Raw genomic sequence first — 21,349 nt, forward strand, 5'->3', positions numbered from 1 at the left:
CCTGTGATTTTTGACACAACATAGTTATAGCATTATGATTTCATTTTTCCAGCTATGGTTCCATCCTATGCTTCTGATGAATGCATATTGAGTTATTTACTTAACCTGATCCTAGATACATGCAAACTTTACACAAGTGTAATGAAGTTGGAAGCACTGTGGGGTTTTTTTAATTATTCATATCTACTGTTCAGCTGAGACTGTAATCCTATAGATACTGGCCAAAAATCAACTTTGGGTGGGATGGAGGTACTACATCTTCCAGATTCTCTGAGACAGCAAGGCCATTAGCCATGCTACCTGGGAGATTATGGGCGATATAGTGCAAAAAGCAATTGTGTTTAAGTTCTTGGGCATATTCTTCTTTAGACTAATGTTTATACCCATTGATGCATATGGGCAAACCCTTTCAGTTCACTGTTTCTCTTCCATCCCTCCAGATAGTAAATGAGAGCTGAGGTATGCATGAGATATGTCTGGGAATTTCCAAATTACAATTCCCAGCATTCCTCATCAATAGCTATGCTGCCTAAAGGTGGTGGATAGTGTTGCCATATTCCCGTTCCTCAGAGAAGTATATGCAATTTGCACATTGAACAAATCTGCATAATATGGACATTCAGCACAATGGTTTGGGTTTCAGACCCTCTCTAGGAAGGTTAAATTGCCTCTCCTGGAATTATCTAAAAGCAGCAATTTGACTTTTTAATAGGTTGCAGGATTGCCCTGCATTATTTAATAGAATAGCGTTTAATTTTTAATTTAAAAAAAAAAATCATAACCAGAAGTGGGCTCCAGACACTTTTGGGGGCTATTTTCCATTTTTGCAAATGTATGCTGCCTTCAGCGCATCGTAGTAGAAATATGGTCCACAGTTCCAACAAAATTCCCTACCCCCAAAATAAATAAATAAATAAATAAATAAATAAATAATAAATAAAATTTTTATTTCTATCCCGTTTTTTGCCAGGCAATCAAAGCGGCATACAACAAGTTAAAATACATCCATATACAGTGGGCCCTTGGTATACACGGGGGATCCTTTCCGGACACCCCCGCGTATGCCAAAATCTGTGTATGCTCAAGTCCCGTTTGTTCCCAATGGCAGGGAGCATGCACACGCGCCGCCTTTGGGAACAAAACTTCCCTGGTCTGCCCTCCTCTCCTCCCTTCCCTCCCTGCCTCCCTCCCTTTCCTCCCTCTTACTTACCTTTCTGGCCTGGGCTGGGAGGCCTCTGGCGGCTGCTTGGCCTCCTCGCTGCTGCTGCCACCGCAGGAAAAGCCGGGCGCCGGTGGCAGCGGCAAAGACCAAGCCTCAGCCTCCTCGCCACCACCGCAGAAAGACCCGATGGCGGTGTTGGAGGCCTCTTGGCCCCAGCAGCACTGCCACCGGGCCTTTCCCGCAGCGGTGGTGAGGAGACCGAGTCGCAATGGTGGAGGTCTTCAAGGCCTCCAGCGCCGGCACCCGGCCACCTGGAGCCTCCACCACTGCAGAACGGCCAGGTGTCGGTGTTAGAGGCCAAGAGGCCCCCAGCACCGACACCCAGCGGTTCCGCGGTGGTGGTGGCAAGGATGCCAGGTGACAGTGCGGGAGGCCTTGAAGGCCTCTGGAGCGGCTGCGCTCTGCCTCCTCACTGCTGAAGCTGCCGGGCCTTTCCTGTGGCGGCGGCAAGGAGGCAGAGCACAGCAGGCACAGGAGGCCTTGAAGGCCTCCCGCACTGCCATCCGGCCTCCTCACCACCTCCGTGGAAGGGCTGGGTGTCGGTACTGGGGGCCTCTTGGCCTCCAACACCAGTATCCGGCCCTTCCACGGAGGCACTGAGGAGGCCATGTGCCAGCGCCAGAGCCTTGAAGGCCTCCTGCACTGCCACTTGGCCTCTTCACCGCCGCCACGGGAAAGGCCCGGTGGTGGTGCTGTTGGGGCCAAGAGGCCTCCAACACTGCCATCGGGTCCTTCTGTGGTGGCGGCGAGGAGGCCGAGGCTTGGCCTCTGCTGCCACCGCCGCCACCACCTGGTTTTTCCTGCGGTGGCAGCAGCAGCGAGGAGGCCAAGTAGCTGCCAGAGGCCTCCCAGCCCAGGCCAGAAAGGTAAGTAAGAGGGAGTGAACGTAGGGAGGCAGGGAAGGAAGGGAAGAGGGAAGCAAGGAGAGGAGGGGAGGAGAAGGAAGTTGTCCCAAATGGCAGCGCGCGTGCACGAGTGCCACCATTCAGGACAACTTCCTGGTTTGCCATCCGCGGATGCTCCAATCTGCGGATGGCAAATCCACCTATAAGGAGGGCCGCCTGTACATATAATTCCCCCCTTAAAACAAGATTAAACAGTATAAGATTAAAAACTACATATTAAAAACCAACTAATCCAAATAATAATCATCATGGGCAGAGTTCACTAGATGGGAAGTCTTATTTGTGGCCGAGTATTTTATTCTGGGAAGTCCTGCTGGAAGAGATCCGTCTTAATGGTTTTTTAACAGCTAGATTGGTAATTTGACGGATCTCGTCCAGCAGACCATTCCATAAGCTGGGAGTGGCTGCAGAAAATGTCCTCTGGGAGGTCGCCATCAACCTGGTATTTAAGGGTTGTAGTAAATTCCTCCCTAAGGACCTGAGTGTATGGGGTGGATTATATGGAAGCAGGCGATCCCTTAGATAGGTTGGGCCCAAGCCATGTAGGGCTTTAAAGATGATAACCAACACCTTGTACTGTGCCCAGAAACTGATAGGCAGCCAGTGGAGTGACTTCAATCTTGGTGTTATATGGTCACTCCTTGCTGTTCCTGTGACCAACCTGGCTGCCATATTCTGTACCAACTGGAGTTTCCGGACTAGGCACAAGGGTAGTCCCATGTAGAGCGCATTGCAAAAATCAAGTCTTGAGGTTACCAGTGCATGTACTACAGTTTCGAGGTCACCCTGTTCCAGGAAAGGGCGCAGCTGGCGTATCAGCCGAAGCTGATAGCAGGCGCTCTTGACCGTCGCATTCACCTGATTCCTCATCTGAAATGGTGGATCAAGAACACCCCCAGACTGTGAACACAGTCCTTCAAGGAGAGTGTGAGCCCCTCTAGGACTGGAGGTTGCAACCCAATCCCTGGTTTGGGGGCCCCTACCGTAAGTACCCCCGTTTTGTTTGGATTCAACTTGAGCTTGTTTTCCCTCATCCAATCCAATACTGCCTGAAGACACTGGTTGAGGGGAGACATGCCATCTGTCGTTGTCGCTGATGACCAGGACATGGAGAAATATATTTGGGTGTCATCAGCATACTGATAATACCCAGCACCATATCCATGGATGATTTCTCCCAGCGGCTTCATATAGATGTTAAATAGCATCAGGGACAGGATGGCGCCTTGAGGGACACCACAATTAAGCTCTGTTTTTGAAGAGTGACTGTCCCCGAGTATCACCCTCTGGAACCTGGCCGAGATGGAACCACTGCAAGGCAGTGCCTCCAATTCCTAACTCTCTCAGGCGTTCCAGAAGGATATCATAGTCTACTGTATTGAATGCCACTGAGAGGTCTAGCAGCACCAACAGGGTCATGCTCCCTCTGTCGATGGCTAGACAAAGGTCATCAGTTAATGTGACCATGGCAGTCTCCACCCCAGACCCAGTCCTGAAGCCCATTTGAAGTAAATCTTAACCATTATTCTCTTTCTTTTTCCTTTTTGGTTTATAGAAGAGATTATAAGAATGAAGAATAGAAGAGTATCCACAGACCAAAAATATAATAAAACAAGACTAATAAATTAGAAAAACATGATATTGGCCAAGCACAGGCCTCATGGTTTAGCCGATAAAGAATACAAATCACAATCAGCTGCAGCATTCAATTGCTTTGAAAGGAAGTGCAAACTCATGGGCTGGCAAAAAAGAAAAGCAAAGGCATTTCAGATTGCTGTGTGCTGTGCTGGCTCCTGCTGTGCATACTTACAAGGTTGCCTTGATCCATGTCTGCAGCACCTCAAATGTATGCAAATGTGCCAGAATGCCCTTCTGGGCAATAAAACAATTCTACTAGTTAGAGATATTGAAACTCCATTCACTGTTAGAAAAGATCATTTCAAGCTCTGATCAACTAAGAAGCTAGGTTTACCTGAGGCAGCTTTGGATGTGACACATTGAGCAGAGGAGAGATGTCACTGACTATGCTGCTACAAAGCAGGAGAATGTCATCTTCCTAGTAGCACTGTTATTAGATTAGTCCTGTCTCTGTGATGTGAGATTACCACTCTTATGAACAATATGAATAGGTTTGTAATACCACATGGACCCATATTGCGGAAAAGTTGCTTTTACATACCAGAGCCCCCAGAATCCCCCAGCCAGCCTGGCCTGTGTCCATGGTGGCTGGGGGATTCTGGGAATAGGAGCTCCCAAAGTAGGCTTTACTAAAGTCAGTTGTGCAGTTAGGTACCTTTGACCATAGATGGGAGTTGTATAATTCCCCCATCACCACCCATAATAGTGTACTACAACTTCCAGCAGCTATAGCCAACATAGCCACAGGTGAAGACTGGGAATTGCATTTCAACAACATTTGAAAGAACACACAATACCCATCCCTGTTTTAAACTAATGGCATCTCCTTCTTCTGTTTATGCGGTAAGGTAAACGGGCAAAGCCGGACCTGCTGATTTGAGGACTTTCTCTTTATTTTGCTGAATAGACTCCAGGAAGTCTGCCCCAAGAACCTTCCCCAGCTTCAGCGTTTTCAGCTTTTAGACACACCCCACTGCACCCAATTTGACTTCATTTTGTACCCTTGGACACAGCTGGAGACAAACTGGTGGACATAACAGACCTTTGATTCAGTAAAGAATGACTTTGGATCAATCCACTGACTGATTTCAACAGCACTTAGTGGGCTTAAATCCAAGTATTTGAATTTAACAATATTGTGGATTGTGGGCTGTGGATATCATTATGTGAAGATTAACCTGAGTTCAATTATTTGACACAGCTCTACAGATTTAATTCAATCTATTGTGTCTGACACCCATGAGTGTGAATTCCTGTATCATTAATCCAATTGAAAAATGAAGATGTGTTTCTTTTTGCTTTCCACTCCCTATCAAAATAGCATACAATTTGTTCCCATATTTCATCCAAAAAACCTATCCTTTGTTGAACTAGATAAAGCAGAGATATCAAATGGCTCCTTTTAAGAGTGCATTTACTGTTTCAAAGTGTTTAAGAGAGCAGGAGGCAGCTCATTCAGCTATTCATTTGGACTCAGTACTGTTAGACATGGATCTTAATGGATAATATTGATTGAGAGAAGCAAAGCAAATTCCTCTCTCTCTCTCTCTCTCTCTCTCTCTCTCTCTCTCGAAAAGAAGAGTTTTCAAAAAAGGGTATTTGGCATTTCACTGTCATGACAGCACAGTACTGTAATATACAACCTTCAAAAAGCTGTGCGTAGAATCCCAGCAAAAGGAAAGTGTTAAGTGTTAATGGAGTGACAGGTCAAAGCCAAAGACACTAAAGGGAAGGTTTCAAGCAGAGTTTGGCATTCCTGTTCCCATAACATATCAAACATCTAGGCTCTTGAATTAGTCCTCCTGGCATGGGAATTGTGCCAGGCACAGAAAGACAGTGGCATCACCATTATAATTTGAGAGTGGCTTTGGCTATGTGAAGGATCATTATCACCTGACTCTTGCCATTGTATGTACCTGGAGCGTCTTAAGGAAGATTGTTACACCCTTATAAAATCATAGCTTCTTTAGTACAAAAATTTGCTAAAGACATACACTTGGGTTCTTGTCCAGGATGAAGCCTTTCATGAATTTGCAATAATGTGAAAATCCAGAAATCCTTCTATTTTTGAACACCAATTCTCATTAGACTTCTTCTCCAAGAAGATGTAGTGATGTGAAAGTGTGCATAGGAGACACGAGAGGCGGGAAGACTCTGGGTTGGCCACAGTACTGCCACAAATTCCCCCCTTTCTTCCACATTCCAGAGCAACACTGGGCAGCTGTCTACACACGTGTCCTGATGTGTCACTGAGCAGTACCACTGCTGGTGCAGGTCACTATGCAGCCCAAAGAGGGACTGCACTCTGGAACTGTCTTTTCCCTGGAAGAAAAGGAAGGGGTGAGCAGCTGACTAACATGCCTGGATGTACCTCCTCACTTCTTTCCCTTCTTCTCTGCTTTGGCATAGAACTTCCAGGCAGATTCAGAAGATGGAAAAGCTATTTCAGGATGAAAGCAACAACTTTGGTGGTGATGGCTTCACTCCTTAGTGTGGCCAAACAGTTGCTCCAACTGAACTGAAAACCATGACATCACTTGTCTACTGCCCACAGGGTTGTATGAGAATAGGTCAGGATGGGTTCTGGTTTAAGCATGCTCTTCATGGGATTTAGGCCCTTTCCATTTCCCTTTGTGTTTTTTTCTACAGCAATTACCGTTTTCAGCTTCTCTGCTAACACAGAGGTCGCAAGAAAGGCCTTGTGACGCTTGGGTATGCCTGTGGCTCATGGCCTTCTTGTCCGTCTGGCTGCTTTCATACAGCAAAATGCCTATGGACAAACCTACCTGAATCACCTCAGACCTCCAGCCTCAATTTGGGCATATGTATGTCCCTGCCCTCCTTTTAGGCCTTGGGACATCAGGCTGCTGGCCCATAGACATCACAGGGAACCTCAGCTCTAGATTGTTGGCTTTTCTAGAGTTTCAGGCTTCAATTGGTCACACCTTTGGGCCTGCCTTGTCCCCTGTATCCTCCAGCCTGTTCACAGACTTTATTCTCCCACTCCTCCAGGTCCTCAGCCACAAATCAGCCAGTCAGTTTTCTGGCTTTGTGAATCTGATCTGTCTTGCAATATTGCACTACCTTCAGTCTGTGGCCTGGGGGGAGCCTTAGTCTTTCAATTCTGTATGTGTATTACCAACCCTGTCTTCCTCTGAAAAGAACAAAGCACATTGGGAAGTCATATTGCAGCATATAACCAAACTGGAAAAGGACACAGGTTCCTTACAGGATACAGGAAAGGATGTGCTCAAACCCATTTCTGCCAGTAGTGAAACAAGGTGGTCTAAGAATTTAATGCATCTGAAGAAGTGGGCTCATGTCTACAAAAGCTTATGCTACCAAATTCTGTCTTTCAGTTAGTCTCAAGGCTGCTGCAAGATCACTTTGCATATTAAGAATTCAAGGATTACTAATAACATTTTGGCTCACCTTCTAATACTTAGGGGTGAAACAGACTGGCTAGAAATGCTGGCATCAGGGTGGAGTGGTGACTGCACAGCACATGCTCCAATTCCTCCACCAGGTGGCGCAGTGGTTAAATGCCTGTACTGCAGCCACTCACTCAAAACCACAAGGTTACGAGTTCAAGACCAGCAAAAGGGCCCAAGCTCGACTCAGGCTTGCATCCTTCCGAGGTCGCTAAAATGAGTACCCAGACTGTTGGGGGCAAATTAGCTTACTTGCTAATTAGCTTACTTGCTGTTCACCGCTATGATCTTTGGAATAGCGGTATATAAATAAAACAAATTATTAATTATTATTATTATCATGCCGTCTTCCCAACCCCATGGTGGGAGGGGTGTCACAGTGCTCCTTTGGCACTGCATCAAACACACTGCACCAAAAAAACACCAAAAAGCCACCACAGCCACTGCAAAGGCAGCTTTTTTCCCACTCTAAAAGGAGTGGCATTTTGCCGTGTTTTTTAGAGCCAGCAAAGTGCCGGATTGGGGTGTGGTGTGCGAGTGCCATGGCCCCAATCTGGCACTGAAATGGGTAGTGGAAAGTCACTTCTTTGAGGAAGTCCGATGAGCCCCTTAGTCCTTCAATTCTGTATGTGCATTACTGGTTAGAGTGTTGGGCTGGGAGATTTAACTTCAATAAGTTAACTCCAGCCAGATTTAATTCCAGTAAGGGAATGGATCAAGTAAGAAGAAATAACCAACCAAGGAGCACCTTCTACCAGCCCTGTCTTCCTATTGGAAATCCATATTGCAGCATCTGACCAGTTTGAAAAAGGACATGAGCTCCCTACAGAATAGTGGAAAGGATGTGCTCAAACTCATTTCTGCCAGTAATCTAAAAATTTGATGCATCTCAGGAAGTAGGCTCAAGCCTACAAAAGCTAATACTACCAACTTCTGTCTTTCAGACAGTGTGCTGCAAGATCCCTTTGCATACTAAGAATATTTGACAAAAGATCACATACTAGGGCAGTGATGGTGAACCTTTTGGGGTCTGTGTGGTGGGGGTGGGGTATCTGCCCTCAAGGCAGGACTGCCTGCCGGAAGCAGGACTTCTGCCCTCCGGAACAGGGCTTCTGGTGTGGGATGTCTCCCCCCCTCTCTTTCTCCAGCCTCCAGCTGTCTCTGAGAGACAGCTAGAAGCTGGGAAAAGTCTGGGAGATAGGGTTGCCAAAATTCTCTTCCACAAAACTGGGGCAAAGTGTAGGAAAAAATGTAGGACATGATGTAGGGCAAAATGTGGGGTGTTCAAGAACAATGGAGGGCATGATCAACTAAAAGCCATATGTATAAATTCATGCTGCTCAGTCATGCTCAAAATGGAGGACATTTTGACATTCTTCCTGGACAGAAGATTGAGATGTAGCTTTGTGTGGTTAGTGTGTTGGACTAGGACTCTGGAGACCAGGGCTCAATTCCCTGCCTGTTGGGTGACCTTGGGCAAGCCACACCCTCTCAGCCTCAGTGGAAGGCCATGACAAACCTCCTGTGAACAAATATTGCCAAGAAAACCCCAGGATAGTTTCACCTTAGGGTCTCCATAAGTCAGAAAACAACTTGAAGGTACACAACAAGCCAGGGCCAAAGGAAATGGAGGGGCTGGATCTGGGGGTACAGGGCCCTGCTGCCTCATCGCCCCCACCTTCATCTGCCTCCCCCCTTTACTGAGCGGCATATCAAAGTGAGGAGAAGGAACTGTGGAAGAAGGCACAGGTGCCCCAGGGAGCCATGGTTCAAGAGGATGAAGGAGCAGGCCCTCCTGATGCCTAGCCCCAGTTGAGGTGGAGGTGGAGGAGGAGGCTGCCCCGGCCATCCCTTGCCCATGACCGCCATCTCCTTCTGTTGCTGCTGTTGTTGCTGCTGCCTCCACCACCTCCATCCTCCGCTCAGCTATGGCATGGCCCCACCACTACTACTATTACCACCGGCCCTCAGCCTCAGTGGGAATTGCCGCTCTGGCTCTAAGCCGCCGCCTCCTTGGCCTCTGCCTCCAGAGGAGACTAGCAAGTGGCCCAGTGAAGCAGAGGACAAAAAGCCTGGTGGCTCTGGCCCCAGCAGCAGTAGCCCAGCCACCACTCCAGGCTCACCCTCATTTTCTTCCCACATCCCAGCCTCCTTCCCTTCCTCCCTTGCTCCACAGGCCCTGCCATTTTCCCTCCTTCCCTCCCTCCCTCAGAGAAACTTTTCTCCTCCTCCTCCTCCTCCTCCTCCTCCTCCTCCTCAGCCTCATAGCCCCATCAGTCCCCTCCTCAGCACCTGGCCCAACCATCTTCACTCATTTGGCTCCCTCAGAGGTTGAGTCCAAGGCCTCTAGCTCCAACTCACTTACCAGGTGAGCCACCCAAATCCATCCAAAAAGTCACTGGATTTCTATTGCAGGAAGAGCTGCCCACCAACTGGGCTGCCCCCCTCTTAAGATGACATTGAAGACCCACATCCAGGTGAGCCCCACACACATCCTACACCTTCAGCTGCTTTACTAATCTGTTGGAGTCAACCCTCTACTGAAAAGACAGGTATGGTCAAATGCATTGGTGGTGGGATTGGTAGTCTCAAGCCCCCCTTTGATTGTATAGGTCATTTGACAATTTTTTGGGATGCTTAGGGACCATGGACTGGGGCAGAAAGTAGTGGGATCCATCCCTCTCTGTGCCAGGGACTTGGTCAGTAGTTTGTGTCTCCTTCTTCTACAGGTCATTATGCAGCCAGACACTTTAAGCCCTTACCGTTTGCCAACCAGGCCCATCCCATAGGAGACCACTTGCTACTTTCACAAAAATAAATAAATAAATAAAGAATTGGCAATACATGGATGTTTCCCCCTTGCAATTCAGAGAGATTGCTCAAAAAAAGGTAAAGAAGAAATTTACAGCGCTTTATAAATAAAGGATAATAATAATAATAATAATAATAATAATGGCTGCTAAAGGTAAGGAACGTTTTTGGAAAAGAGAAATTTACCACATTTGGGCCAGTAGACTCCCTCTACTAATGGTCCTAGGATAGCCCTAGCAAGGCCCTCTCCCTATTAAAATGCCTTGATATCATTTATAGAAGGTAAGTAGACATACCTTCACTATGACAAACATTTCAAGGTAAGGACAGCCATTAACCTCTCCCTCACACCATCTCCAATGAGAAGAGATGCAGCCACAATTGTGAATAGGCCTAATGACACTGGCCAGGCCCTTGGAGGTCAACCATTAAGATAGTTAGTTGCTACCTACTTAACAGGGGCACCTCCAATGCATTGACCCACAGCACTAGGAGTTGGAGAGTTCAACCCTACCTGCTTGTGCTGGGAATCTGTGGCCCCATAGCATGTACAGCATGTGCACCTGCAAATATGTTTGCTTCATTTCCATAGGCCCTCACGCTTTTACATCCTTTTCCAACAGGAATACCACAAAAGGAATCTCCAGCCCTTATTACCTCCAAATAGCTACAGTCTGGTTGGGTTACTTGTTCTAGTAACATTACTTAAAAAGTATTGTGTGTGATACTGTCATTTGCAATATGGGTTTAAATATTAGACTAGAATCCCATTTCAGAGAAATCAGTATGCCTTTATGGTGAATAATTTGATTGTGGGAATGGAATAGATATTTGGAGCTGAGGCAAAATTCAGAAAAATATGGTAGGATTGTGGGCCTGTTTGTCATTCCCTGTTAGGGTTTCTTCTCTGGGGGCAATATCTCAAAATGTGCTCAATGAGTTTCACCTTATGTATCATCTCAACTTTCCTGGGAGAAGTTCGTGAATGCAGTGATCTCTGAGGGCATGTGTACAATTAGGTATACATCATGTTTGCTTGATTCATGCAGATTGTTTCTCTTTAATATTGCAAAAATAAAACTGTTTCTTTCTGCATCCACTGCCAAGATTCCGCTCCATTTTCGCAATATTAAAAAGAAAAAATCTGCTAGTGGTTTTATGATTGGATTAATGTAATCTTCTTTTGACGGGGCTTCCACTTTTCCAACTTCATCCTCTAATCTCTGTTCAACAGTCAGCTGCATGTATTATCATGTCTGTTCACTGTTTCGATCACATCTCTTGTTTACTGTCATCCCTCCAATGACTCCCTCTCCCTTTCTGTATTTGCTACCAACTTCTGTTGGTGACTTTCAAAGCTCTGTGTGGTCTGGCCCCTCTCTACCTGTTGAAGTTGGTGTCTCCTTACCTTCCTACCCATGCCCTACGGTCTGCTAACCAAGGACTACTGTAACAGCCAAGGATTTCCACTTCTTTGACTTGGATCTACCCCTTTTCACTTGCTGCCCCCTATTTGTGGAACCTTCTTCCTGCACAAGCACAGTCCATTTCTTTGTAAATAAATAATCCAGTGAGACAACTAGGGTGGTGTATAGCTGTAGGCAAGGTTCAGAGATAGAAAAACGTGACTTTAAGTCAGTCTCTTGCCTTCTCCTACCCCACTCTTTGGACTTTTTGCTTATTTTTGCTTTCACTTTGATGGGGAGATATTCTAAATGGACTCTCCTGATGGGATGTTCGGTGTCCTGTGCTGCCTTCAAAATGTTCAGTTCCTTTTTGGGAGGGCCCTTTGTCAGTGTGTAGAACTGTGATCCACAGTGACTTACCTGGACCATTTTTTATGTGTAGTCACTCACCATTTGGGACCATGTCAGCACTTTCTCCAGCCCCCTTTTCAGCTAGCTGGGTTATTGGGAATTTGCCTGGTGATGAAAATACTAAGGGCCAAACCTACTCTTTACGTCTCTAGGCACTAAAACAGATGTGCTACAACAATATTTTTAGCTTCTCCACCAGAATCTTTTTGACCTGTTTTTCTTTTGTGTCTTCAGACTTGGTGGAAGGATCTCACCCTGGGATGGTCTTCTAGAAGGCCAGCAAAGGGAAAGCAATTTAGGTCACTTTCCCCTGGCACCAGGGTTTGCTTACCATGGCATGGAGAGGGGAGGTCACAGGGACCCAAGCCCTATACAGCTACAATAAATTGAGCTCTACGAGAGAGAGTTAAATAAATAGAGATATATAAATAGTTAAATAAATATTCTGTCTCTTTCTTTGATGTGAGTATGTGTTTGTATGGGGAAGCGTGAGATAATAGTAAGTTTAGAGGAACCTCCCAGTTGTTGTGTTATGTAGATGGGAACTGAAGACCAATAAGATCTGGAACTGGACACACTCTTTTATATCTACTAAAGGATAAGCAACTGCAGTGAGTCTGGAAGCCCAGTTTATTCCCCAACTGGTAACCTCCAGGTGCTGAATGAACTGTCTGAACACTCCATCAAATGAAAAAAATGGGAATGGCTGAAAGTCCATTCCTGGTTTACAAAATGGATATTGCTGCTGTTATTGTTCTTGTAGATGTGGATGATGATGATGATGATGGTGATGATGATGAATAGTTCAGGAGGGCACTACTACATATTTCAAAGGAGAATTGCCAGTTCTTAAGTCTTCAAGGAAAGGGAATTCACTATTGGGGGCAATTGGCATTCTGGGAAATCTGGAGGGGTGAAGAGCTGCTGAAACAGCCTTTTAGGGGTTCACTGGTCACCCCGCTATACTATTGTGCTTATTAAAAATAAATAAAAGAACAACTCTGTATCATTATCAGTTCCCAGTTCCAGAAAGAAATTACAAGTCCTCTGATCTCAGTAAAATCAGCTTACTCCTTTCAGAGCCCCCAAAGAACTGACTGGTATCATTGTTGACTAGCTCAGATTCATTATCAGTCTATTAACTGGCATCTACCTGACCACAGTTTCCAGACATAGATTCAATTATGTGGCCCAAAGCTCATTCCTCATACATGGAAAACTCATCCCCTTGGGCTTCTATCTCTATCAATTAGCAGTACAGTCCCACAAGCTATGGTGAAGTGATCATTTCCCATCAGACCAGAAGTTGCCAACAATGCTGTTCTGATTGACTGGCAGCATATTCAATACACCCAAGCAAGTCCTTCTTTACACAATGCATAGTTATAGATTACAGACTCCCTACTAAAATTACTTAGAGCTGTCAAATTATAATCCAATGATCTCTCCTATTTTCCAGATTAACTTTCTTCCTGCTGGATCCCTGATTATTTCTTACACAATAAAAGCAATCTGACTACATAAACAAATTGGCTGTCTCCATCGGATAAGAAGTAAGTTGTTAGCAACATCACTGTAGCACTGTTCACCTCTCCCCCAGCTGTACAGCTGTACATCAGTAGCAGCCTATGCAGGATGATACTGTGTTAGATTTATCTCACTGATTTTGTATGACAGTTCCAGAGTTAAGAAGAAATGCATCACCAGCTATATTGACGTTGTAAGGGCAGGCAGAGAAACACCCTCAGTACATAATCCACAGTGCTCTGAATTTGAAAGCATCTAGTAACTTCTGTCTAAGCTAGCTAGACTTAGTTATAGGTTATTTCTCTTTAGAGACATTGCTCATAAATCATCTGTATGCTCTAGCAATTCTGCACTACACGTTTGCTGTAAAATAACCATTACCCTGGTTTAATAAGCCAGCAATGAGGAGTTCATAAAGTGTGCTTTGTTTTGTATGTGACATAGCCTTACTGAAGATTTACATTTGGCCCCTATGGTGTGTTTGGGTGTTTCGTATATTTCAAGTTTTGAAACAGTGTTGTGGCTAGTCTTACAAAGCAAAGAACACTCCTCAGTCCTGAATGGGAATGGCTTGATGCTGGGCAATGGAATGGGGCCATTTTGAGGACACTTTCAGATGCAGTAAAATGGTTTTTTTTCTCAGACTCGCACGTTCCTGAGCGTCCCCTTCCCATACTCATAATGGGGGGGGAAATGAGTCTAATTTATTGCCATGGTAGAATTAGCCATTCACAAGAAAGGCATTTCCTACAAGCTAATTTAGGGCCAAAATACACTGCAGAAATAATCCAGTTTGAAACTATTCAGTGGCTCAGTGCTAGGAAATCCTGGGAATTGTAATTTGTTGTGGAACCAGAGCTCTCTGACAGAAAAGGCTAAATTTCTTAGAAAACTATACTTCCCAGAATTCCCTAGCATTGAGCCAGGATGGTTAAAGTGTTTTCAAACTGGATTATTTCTGCAATATGTTTTGGCCCTTAGTGAAAATTAAAAGAAAAGTATTTATTCAAGAATGTATATACAACTGGAGATGAATTCCAAACCTCAACCTCCCTTAGTTCCTACTCTAATATAAATTTCAAAGAACACAAAGTGATGAGGCTCAGAGACAAGCGACTTAGCCAAGAAACTAAGAGCAAGGCAGAAATGGGCTTTGATGCCCAAATGCTCAATTACATATTTCTTCCTCCTCCCACAATCACATACACATGCTCCCAGGCAAAATGCACACAAAGTAAACAAAGTAAAAGCAGCAAACACATAGGCACTCAACACACAAATCAGGTAAAAAATCCCCTTGCTCTTGAACAGCCCTCCACCCTACCTTCCATATTCAGCCTGCTTATTTTTGTCTGAGACATGACTCAGCCGCATTTCTCCAGAACCTGAAGTGGCCAAATGTCCAAGGTATGAATATATTAATATACCGATGAATCTGATGAACAGTTAATTTTCTGGAATTTGTCATGTTTTGGAGTGATAGAAAAGTGGAAGGCCTTTTCGTACAAAATCAAGAATATACAAAATGAAGTGTTTTTGAAGCAGTTTTGCCATCTAGTGGTGTAAAAAGACACAACAATCCTCAGTGAACACATCAGAGGATAGCAGGGCTAAGTAATTCAGATGGTTTCTATACTTTTAATTATTAAGCTTTAATAAATGAACTAAGTGAGGAATTTCACCTAGTGTTATTTGGCTGTCAGAATGTTATAATAATGGCAGAGCTGGTCTTAGAGGAGTTCTATTGAACTGCCAAAATATTTGAAGTGAAGAAGTCTACATAACTTTCACCCTCCAAGAGCAAACTGTAATATAATCTATTATATAAATTCAAAAGAAGCTGAATGTGGGTAGCGGGGAGGATCATGTTGTTGTCAAGTGAGGCTATTACACAGTTAGGATTTTAACATAGATTTTAATCTATCAAGTTATTCCATGGAGAAAGTGAGTCTGTGCCCAGGTCTGCACAAATATTACCCAATGGAGTATTATTGTTTTGTCTTGAAAATTTCAAGGGAACTAGGATCTCTCCATTCCTACAATTTTTGTCTATTTATTTACTCACCAGTATTGAGTTTTGCTTTCAAGATGGATATCTGTAGTGGCAATTTTGTTTCATGAAATGGGGTGTTCCAAACACAAACATATTTTGGGACATATCAGATGAAAGGCAAAACATAAATTCAATTAATTGAAGGAAGGCAGGATCGATGGCTGAAACATATCTTGCCTTCTTGTTACCACAAAAGAGCCAGGGTGCATACCTAACCAACCACTGAACCTTTACCTGCTCTTATGTAATGCCAGGTCGGTCAAAAATAAAACCCACATCGTCCATAATTTACTAATGGATGAAGAGGCTGACCTGTTGTGTTTCACAGAGACCTGGCTGGGTGACAATAGCTTGGCTATTTGGGTTCAGGCCCTACCAGCTGGGTATCCCATCAATGAGCAGAAAAGGGGCGTGGGTGAGGGGGGGAGTGGCCATGGTCCACAAAAACAATTTTACCTTGACTAGGGCGCATTACAGACTGCCCCTTTGGGGTGGCCTGTACCCGCCCCTTTCCCTGACGGATCGGGGCCTCAGCTGCCACAGCGGCAGCCCTGAGACCCCAATCCGCCATTTTTCCAGGCCGCAGGATGTGGCCTTTTGCTGCTTCCCGCAGCCTGGAAAGGGGTGTCCTTGGGGCTTCAAACCCCAAGTACTCCCCGACAGTGGCAGGGAAAAAAAGAAAGGGGCTGTTTGGCCCCTTTCTTTTTTGTGTGACTGGCACAGCCTTGTAAAGGCTGCGCCAGCGACACAAATGAAGGAAGGAGCTCCATTTCAGAGCTCCTTCTGGCACTGCAGAAAGGGTGCCACAGGTGCCCTTCTGCGGTGCCGGGACATCATGTCCACGCCGCTCCATTTGGAGGCGGCACAACCGTGACGTCCTAATGGCAGCGCCCATGTAGAATGGGCGCCGCCATTTTGTACATACTGTGTACATACTAGGGTTGGGGGCATCTGAAAGAGACGCCCCCGGGTACCCCTAGTACATACACAGTACGTACTAAAAGGCCCATTTGTAAAGGGACTAGGTTACTTATACATACAATCGGCCACATTTAGTGTATTTACCTTAGCCTGAAAGCCAGGGATAGTCTGGGGATTCTGTTGGTATACCGTCCACCACATTGTCTAACAGACTCCCTAGCTGAGCTGACACAACTGGTCTTGTAGCTGGTGTTGGAGTCACTCAGACTTTTAGTTCTGGGTGACCTCAACATCCCCCTCAAGGCCAGTTTAACCAACTTAATTGGTGGAACTCGGAGGTTCATGGTTTCCATGATAAACATGGGCCTACCCCAGATAGTCTCTGGGCCCATGCATTGCACAGGTCATGCTCTTGATGTGGTTTGTTGTACGGAATAGGCAGATCTGTGGGCGGAGGCAGTCAATCATTTCCGCATTGTCATGGATGGATAATTTCCTAACCAAGGTTGGACCCCCGTCGTGGGTGGAGGACCTATTAAAATAGTCTGCCCTCGAAGGCTGATGGAACCCATCAAGTTCCAAGAAGCCCTGGAGGGTTCAATGGTTGGTATTGCCGATGATTCTGTCGAAGCCTTGGTTAATACCTGAACAAAGATCTCAACAGGGCTATAGACATTATTGCACCCAAGTGTCCTCTCCAATCCGCTTCCAACCACTTGACTCATATCTGATAAGACATGTCATAGGAAATTTCTTAAATCCTATGGAGTGGCAATAGATGCAGCAAAGAAGTCTTTCAGTTCTGCATCTATTGCATCTGTGAAGTCTCATCTGGCAGAGGTGTTCAGGATGGTAAGGATTTAACACAAATGCCCTCCACCCAGAACCCTTTATTAGAGCCAACCAAAGCCTGCTGTGACACTTTCAATAATCACTTTGCGGTTAAAATCTCTCAGATAAGAGCCGACTTGGACTCCAGCATTATTACAGAGGCAATAAAAAAGGCATCTAGCGTCTCCGCCTATACTGTTATACTGGATCCATTTGAATCGGTTAGTACCAAGGATGTGGACAAGTTCCTTGGTAGTATGAAAAAGTCGACCTGTTCCCTCGATCCCTGACCATCTTGGCTGGCCGTCCAGGGGGGAGACACAACTAAGATGTTATTAAAGCCTATAATTAATGATTCCTTTAGGGAAGGCCAACTTCAATCATGCCTCAAAGATGTCGTGGTTTAACCACTTCTGAAGAAGCCTTCCTATGACCCCCTGGACAAAAATAACTACAGGCCGGTGTCACTTTTACCATTCTTAAGCAAGGTGATCAAGAGGACGGTCGTCATTCAATTCCAAGCAGTCTTGGAGACCTAGAAACAGTAGTACATGCACTAGTAACCTCTTGGCTAGACTTCTGTAACACACTTTACATGGGGCTACCCTCATACCAAGTTTGGAAACTTCAACTGGTACAAAATATAGCAGCCAAGCTGGTTGCAAGTTCATCAAGATCTGATCATATAACACCTGTATTGAAATCCCCCCACTGTCTGCCTATTAGTATCCAGGCAAGGTACAAGGTGTTGGTTATTACCTTTAAATCCTGACACGGGAGCACCTTCTCTCATATTGTCCGCCCCACCCTTTACGGTCCTCTGGGACGAACTTACTTCAGTCTAGAAAATCCAGACTGTCCACTGTCAACTAGAGGGCCTTCTAGCTCCTAGGCTATGGAATGACCTGCCGGAGGAGATCCGCCACATTACCACCTTAGCGGCCTTCCAAAAGGCCCTTAAGATGGATCTCTTCCGGCAGGCCTTTTCAAATTAGCCTCCCTTTCCCAAGCATGATAGCATATTCTCCCTCCTACTATAGAGTCCATTCCTCTTTTCCTCAACTCTGTTGATTTTTATCAATATAACGTTTTATATTGTAATTTATTTAATTTTTTTTATCATTTGGGATGGGAAGTTGGGAGGGAGATACATTTTAATTGGATTAGATATGTAACAATTGTTTTTCCATGTTGTAACCCACCTTGATTTCCCGTGAAAAGGCAGGCTATAAATAAATCATATTATTATTATTATTATTATTATTATTAATTATTTTATTACTGTTGTGAGAATTATTATGTTGTTGTTTAGGAGGGAGGGATAATAGGTTTTATTTAAATTTGTATTGTGGTATTTTATTGTACTGTAAACTGCCTTGATCCTGTTGGAGAGGCAGGATAAAATATTATTATTATTATTATTATTATTATTATTATTATTATTATAACTTATTATGCCCTAAGGAATGGTGTCCTTTTGATATTCTTGACTGCTTCATAGCCATACACTGCAGGTAAAATCATTAACACATATCTGTTGGTCTTGCAAATAAAATGTACTAACACACTTGTGCAGATGTTTTTCACTTAGGAGACTACCAAGCCCTTTATGACCTCAGTGGTTACAGATGTACTAGATACAATGATGCACACAAAGACACACAGCACACATATTCATGCATGGACTCAGCTAATCTACAGAGAAAATCAAATTAGACATATTTGAATATATTTCTTGACAGATAATGACATGAGTGAAGCTAAGGTAATGTTGACTGTTATGAACAAGGTTGTATGGTTGTTTTTAGTTCTAAAATTCCATAGCAATTGTGTGAGTAGAAATTGAGTTGTTGCAGTAGAGACATTGTAATCCAGTGGGATCCTTCCACCTTATCTCTTCCTGTCCTCATGGTTCTGATAGCACTACCACCAAGTGAATTAACTAATTCCCAGGTCTTGTTGGAATTGAAACTGGACTTGCTGAGAATACATGAGCTATTCACATGACAATAATTAGCTCCAAAAGAAACAGTATTTTCTCTAGAGAACATGCAACCTAAAGAAACAAAATGTGACAGGAGCAAGCATAGAATAAATTCTCTTCAACAGCTCAAGTAATGAAGTAAAAGTAAAACAGGAATCTACCTTTATACTTTTTCCAGTATTGTCTGCTCTGATTGGCAGTAACTCTACAACAGGGGTGGGTGCAGGGGTTAAACTTTGTCCCTGGCATGGACAGTGCCCAAAACCAAAACTGGAAGTAACCTCCAATTTTGATTTCTTTGTATTTTGGAGCAGTTGAGGGGGTGTTTGGTATATATTTTAGCTGTCCTGCACTCCTGGAATCTTCTAGAAGGAGCACCTCACTGATATGAGGCAAATTTAACACCTCCCAATTTGAGGATGGTACCAGATCTTTGGCACTCTGACTCTTGGGACTTCAGGAAAAGCCCCTAGGGACAGCATGTGGCACACTAGCTGCAGTATTCCCATCCCTGCTCTCAGCTCATACAAGTCTTGATCCTCATCTGATAGCTGATCAGCTTGAGAACCCAAGGACTGAATCTGGGACCTTCTGGATTCACACAATATGCCCAGCCATTAAGACTTACATACATACATATATACATACATACATACTAATTAGTCACCCTTTCTTCCAATACCAGAAGTCATTATTGGCTTCCTCACTAGAATATCCCACCTCCGTGGAAACTTGTACTTGTAGCTTAGGAATCCAGAGTGCTTATCACTACATCATCAAATAAATAGCAATATCAAGATGCAAGTCCAAAGACATCAAGTTACCATGTATTTTAGTACATTTTAGACATGTTCATTTGTTGTATGTACAGTGAGTTCAACTGATTCAGTGGTTAGTTGGGACTAATTCTTGGATTCAGACATGGGACAAACTTCCACCAGGTGCTGAGATAATGTTAAAGGCCACTTAGTAAATGTTTTGTGACAGACAGGCAGAAATAATAATAATAATAATAATAATAATAATAATAACAACAATAGTCTGCAACATCAATAACAATATGTCCAGTTAGATGCCAGATCAGGACTATCTCAAGACATAGGATTTCAGTGCCAAAACTGAAGTGAGACTTCAGGATGACACTCTTTTAATTTCACTGAGGGGTTGACTGGTGATGTTACAATGCACAGCTCTTGATAATACTGTTAAGCTTGGCATCTTAAGTATTAACCATATTGCATGGTGTATACCTGTGAAATAATTTTAAAAAACAGAGCACATTTACAAACGAGGATAAAATACACACAATTTTCAAGACAGCATACTCATTCTGAGATTCCTCACCTTTGCCCTAAGGACTGAAGAAGAGAGTCAAAGACTCAGAGCAAGGCTCTAGAAACTGGGAACCCTATGCCTGGTAAATAATTATAGAACTATTAGAATTAATAGAACTCGGTAGCTTGCGTTGAATAGGTAAGCAGTGGAGGCCATTTGTCTCATCTCAACAGCAGATTGTCGTGGACCAGCAACCCAGTTAAGATAAATTTTGTTACATTAGTATGCAGAGAATTTTGTCTCTGAATTACGTTATGTAACGCAAAGGCAGCCATATTATGTTATTATGTATAATACTCTCCTTTTAAAAATCATTTACAAGCAATTAAATTTTAAAATATAAAACCAGATTTTACAGACAGTAAATATACCTCTTGATGGATAGATAAGGGCCACTTGACATATTAAATTGGAAAATAACTCCCTCCCCTGTCCCCTTACAATTAAGTGGGAACTCCATAGGGAGTATATCTGCAGTGTAGTCATTTTGTGAGTGGGGGATGTGCTTCATCACTGAAACATTGCATTTGTGTGTATAGCATGGATACATGTACTCCTCTAAATTTTACTCCCAAGCCTGTTTTCAGGCAATTTCAAGTTGGAAGCTACGTACTGTGAATGTTTAGCTCAGTTTTCATGTGCACAATTAAACCGTAGGACATTTATTAATGGCTGGATAGTGCAAGCATGACTCCAGGCTGAGGAAACTGAATATGTTCAATTTCTGAGTGCAGAAAATAGTGGTGCTTATAATCATTTCCACAATCAATGCCTAAGGCTGAAAATCCTTTGCAGACTGATCTGGGGTTAAGGTCTAATCTGCACTGCAAAAATAATGCCATTTTACACTGCTTTATATGTCATGGTTCCATAC

General features: G+C 44.1%; 1 protein-coding gene across 1 annotated transcript in view; it reads left to right on the plus strand.

The window, feature by feature from the left end:
- The first annotated feature begins 1,829 nt into the window (after positions 1-1,829).
- Positions 1,830-21,349, plus strand: part of LOC149318295 (uncharacterized) — a 44,284-nt gene continuing 24,764 nt past the window's right edge. The window contains exons 1-2 of the mRNA XM_089508318.1: positions 1,830-2,088; positions 18,899-18,921. Coding sequence (XP_089364444.1) covers positions 1,830-2,088; positions 18,899-18,921 — 282 coding nt within the window. The remainder of the gene's footprint in view (positions 2,089-18,898; positions 18,922-21,349) is intronic.

The sequence above is a fragment of the Sceloporus occidentalis genome, unplaced genomic scaffold (assembly GCF_023333645.1).
Source record: "Sceloporus occidentalis isolate IW3139 unplaced genomic scaffold, rSceOcc1.0.p SCAF_2, whole genome shotgun sequence".
Lineage (NCBI taxonomy): Eukaryota > Metazoa > Chordata > Lepidosauria > Squamata > Phrynosomatidae > Sceloporus > Sceloporus occidentalis.